This window comes from Micromesistius poutassou (assembly GCF_964030765.1).
Source record: "Micromesistius poutassou genome assembly, chromosome: 2".
Taxonomy (NCBI): domain Eukaryota; kingdom Metazoa; phylum Chordata; class Actinopteri; order Gadiformes; family Gadidae; genus Micromesistius; species Micromesistius poutassou.
Genome location: NC_140272.1, coordinates 14,362,929 through 14,367,488, shown reverse-complemented (window position 1 = coordinate 14,367,488; position 4,560 = coordinate 14,362,929). Strand labels below are relative to the sequence as shown.

General features: G+C 45.3%; 1 protein-coding gene across 1 annotated transcript in view; it reads left to right on the top strand.

Annotated features, from left to right (window-relative positions):
* Positions 1–2,467: 2,467 nt before the first annotated feature.
* eya2 (EYA transcriptional coactivator and phosphatase 2) overlaps positions 2,468–4,560 on the top strand; it is a gene marked incomplete at both ends in the record, with an annotated part of 13,933 nt that continues 11,840 nt past the window's right edge. Inside the window, 2 exons of the mRNA XM_084463430.1 lie at positions 2,468–2,570; positions 2,747–2,860. Coding sequence (XP_084319556.1) covers positions 2,468–2,570; positions 2,747–2,860 — 217 coding nt within the window. The remainder of the gene's footprint in view (positions 2,571–2,746; positions 2,861–4,560) is intronic.

Here is a 4,560-nt window from a genome sequence, read left to right as displayed (position 1 = left end):
ACTCCTTGAGTGTCTTTAGTGGGCTCATTTGTTTTGGGGTTTTTTTGCCATTCGGTGAAAGGCTTTCACTATCATTCATCATCAGGAAACACAAATGACTACAAACGTGAAGCACAGTGGAGGCGGTCTCTTGTAGATCACTTTCCCCTGCACTCCCACACGGATCCCCAGGGGTGGCGGAACTATTCATATGTTTGACTAGTCGATTAGTAGTAGAATACATCAGGAACACACTGCTTAAAAAAATGTCTGGCCAAAGTCTGCACTTGATTAAGTGCAGTTAATAAGTTAAAAAGGTTAAAAGGTATTTGTTCAACATTACGTCTTGGACATATAGTGTATTGAGGTTAACATTTGTGTCACCCTAATGGTTTTCTCTTGTGGTTTGGAGGCACAAGCTTGATTGCATCTCTTCCATGAATTACAATTTTATTAAAACTGTATAAATGTAATTATTTATAAAATTAATTATGTAGTGGAGTAAAAATGTGAATACATCTTGTAGTATAGAAGTAATATAGTTACATATGAGGAAGATACTTTCATTCAGAGAATAGCTGGTGAATCATAACAAGTGGTGGTTAGTTATCTTAAACCGTTGCAGGGTGCACCCTGGAAGGCTATGGGTCTTCTGGTGGAAAGAGGGACCTGGTGTCTCTTCCTGTTTAGACTAGCCACTTGTGGTATTGGCATTGACCTTGTGACTTCTCTCCCCACTTCCTTTTGGCCCTTCTGTCAAATCATCATATTTACATGATTTGTCAATTACCTTGTTGAAGACGAGTCACGTCAGGTGTGACAGTGACAGTGCCAAACACTGGATTGATAACCCTTTGTCACATTCCAAGGAAACAATGACACGCATTGAGTTTATACATCATGTGTCATTTGGTTGTTGTCTGTAAATGGCATTTTAATTACACTTCCATGTAACCCACAGCATGTCCATAATGGGTATGTAATCTCAGTGTTGTCTACTCTCTCTCTCTCTCTCTTTCTCTCCCTCTCTCTCTCTCTCTCTCTGTCTGTCTGTCTGTCTGTTTATCTCATTCTCTCTTGCTCTCTCCCGCTCTCTCTCTCTCTCTCTCTCTCTCTCTCTCTCTCCCTCTCTCTCTCTCTCTCTCTCTCTCTCTCTCTCTGTCTCTCTCTCTCCCTGGCGCCAACTCCCTGGCAGTTGTCACTAAACCAGCATACCTCTTGATGAGCAACATTCATAATTACCATGACTATAAATGTATTCTCTCCTGTCTCCACAGGAGAGCTGATGCTCCGAGGCAAACCTGACTAGCAGCCCCGCGACGGAGCCAGGAGACAAAGCCTTCCTCTGTACACCCAGGTGAGACTAGTGAAGAGGCCAGCCGAGGACACATCACGATACCCGAAATAGTGGCGGGTTGGTCCCAGAGGAGCGTCGATAGTAGGGCTATGTGATATGGAAAAATGAATTGTCACTATATTCATGGGGAACTTTACATAAAACCGATAACTATTGCGATATGCCTTTAATATACCATTATACCATAATATACCACTGCATTTAATATACCATTCTAAACAGACTGAGTGAGGGTGATTACGCATTCTCTGAAGTTTCAGACTTATTATAAACTGTTTAAGGGCATAACTTCGAATCAATTCATTTAGACTATAAAAGTTGCCATAACGATAAGGCTATCTTCATTTCATGACGATGCAATACCTTTTAATGACAATGGACAATAATATTGAATTATTGCCCAGACCTTCTTCATAGGTCAGCTTATCTCCCAGTATAACCAGTAGATCCCTGATTTTTCCCTGTTTAGAATGAAACTAATATTCCTTAATTTATGGCTTTCACAGATGGTGGGCAGCAGAGCTACCTTATGCAGATAGAGTGATAGTAGCCACCAGTAGATTTTAGCCTGAAGCCTGTAAACACTATTTTGTGATAAAAGCAAGCAGACACTCATGCTGAAAGGCTACTAACATCCTCATTTGTCGATGGCATGCCTCTTGTTTGGAAATCTTTCTTTTTTGAGACAGTATATTTCACAAAAGCTAGATGATACAATATACGTTCTAATCATATTAGTTCTGTATGTTTTACAGGCTGTCCACATCGTTATCCGTGAGCTAATCCTGTCCACCAAAGGTGAGACTTTCCTGACAATTGTAATGTATACATGAGGCTGAATGTGTGTCTTGTCACTTGTGTTATCATCCAGTCATGTCTGTCATTACCGGCCTCTGCAGTTTTATTCCATGGTTGAAATCACCACAGTACAGATATTCTATTCTGGCTGTTTCAATGTTTTGGAAATCATTCCAGTCAAGCATTTTTTGATTTTCTTCCCAGAATCGAATTCATTACTTTCACTGGTTATTTTAGTTTTCTAATTACAAGGCAAAGGACTATTGTTTTGAACCGAAACGACAGCATGTTGAAAGTCCTCTTGTTTCCAGTGAAGTTGACCACAGAGGTGTCATGGCGGCATATGGACAGACTCAATACAGCCCTGCGCTCCAGGCTGCTGGACCGTACGCTCCGTACACACACCACACGCAGGCCTACAGCATGCCCTCCTACAGTAAGTACACACACACACATACACACACACACACACACACACACAGAAACTACAGATGGTCTTCATACAGTAAGAGGTAGATCCCCACCAGATCCTTCCCATCTCCTCATAAGTCAGTCTCTCCATCTCTCTCTTTCTCCCCTCTGTGTCTCTCCCTCATATCCGTCCATATACAGACATAAAGACAGAGGATGGTCTGAGCCACTCTCCGGGCCAGACTGGACTGCTGGGGTACTCCAACTTCAACAGCACGCCTCCCAGCCAAGCTCTCTACAGCTACTCTGCACACGGTCAGTCTCATACCAACACTTGGACACATAAACATGCTTGAATGCAACTATTACCACATATGGCCTCACTAAGCTATACATTCAAACATTTTCTTAGTTTTCCTATTTCACGTCCTATTCATCCCCTGTCCTGTCTTTCTTTTGCTCCATTTCTCTTCTCTTGTATTCTATTGTTTTTTGCATAGCTTTTCTGCTCTTCACTTCCTTCACCTCATTACTCATCTTCTCTTCTCCCTTCTCCTCCTTTCTCCTCTCATCTTCTCCTCTCCTTTCCCTCCCTCCTCCTCTCGCCCCTCTCTCCTTTCCTCTCTCTCTCCTCATCTACTCTCTCCTCTCTCCTTTCTCCTCGTTCTCCCATCCTCTCTTCTCCATTATCGTCCTCTCCTCTCTCATCTCTCCTCTCCCCTCTACTCTCTCCTCTCTGGCTCCTTTCCCATCTTCCTCTCTCCTTTCCTCTCTCACCTCCTCCTCTCCTCTCCTTTCTCCTCGCGTCTCTCCTCTATACTCTCTCCTCTACTCTCTCCTCCACACCTGTTCTCCATTAGCTGCGGTCTGGGCTCCTGGCGTCAGTCTTCTCTCTACCCCTCCTCTTTTCTTGGGGTCAGGCCCCCTTTCTCCACTCAGACCAACAACACAGTGCCGTGTGTGTGTGTGTGTGTGTGTGTGTGTGTGTGTGTGTGTGTGTGTGTGTGTGTGAGAGAGAGAGATCAGTGTGACCAAGAGGGAGTGGTACAAGTTTAGGACAAAACTGCCATAGAACAGACATACAGAAATGTGTCATAGTAGCATGTGTGGGTGCATGTGTCTATGTGTGGATGTGTGTGTGCGAGTGCATGTGTCCGTGTGTGTGTGTGTGTGTGTGTGTGTGTGTGTGTGTGTGTGTGTGTGCGTGCGTACATCTATCCCCCTCACATTCCTGTGTTGTTTCGGCGCCCAGAGCGTGCCTCTCTCAGTGTGCCTTCACGGCTTTGAGCGCAGCGTGAAATTGACCTTGTGTGCGCGCGGGGGAGAAGTTAAGGTGCGTTTCAAGGGGTGAGTCGGTTTATTGCTGGGGATGGATGGAGACATGCTGAGAGCGGCAGAGGCGTCGCGGAGCATTCCCACTGACTGACTGTATGCTTTTACTACGAGGTAGCAGAGGAGGAGGGAGCTAGCGTAACACACTGGGGTATATTTTCCCCTACGACACGTTAGACAACCCAGCCAAACCGCGTGGAGGATGCAGGAGAGATGTTGATGTTTTGTACCGTGTGCGTTTGATCGGACAAAAAGCCCCCCTGGAGCAACCCCCCCCCCCCCGAAAAGGTTTTCTGAGCGGCTTAGCGTGAACCAGGTCTCTACATGTTGCTGCTCCAGAGAGGGGAACAACGAGCGTATGCGGGCCGGTCCACCTCTCTGTGGCTCTTCCCCAGCAGTCCAGGACAAAGCAGTGCATCGGTTTTGACACATACTAACCAAATTCTGAACTGCCACTTGTTGTTTGGGTGAATTGCATCAACCGCCCGCAAATCAGTTCCGCCTTACTCTGTGAGATGAGGTTGAAGGGCTCGCTTTACGGCACGGGGGGAATCCCCCCTTTTGAATGGACTGGGCTAATCATATGTACTCCAAGAGACAGAACCATTGGAGGATTACTGAGTCTGTTGAGGACAAATAAATGGAGAAATAAAGAATCACAGTGTAACAAGTCAATCCGTCCA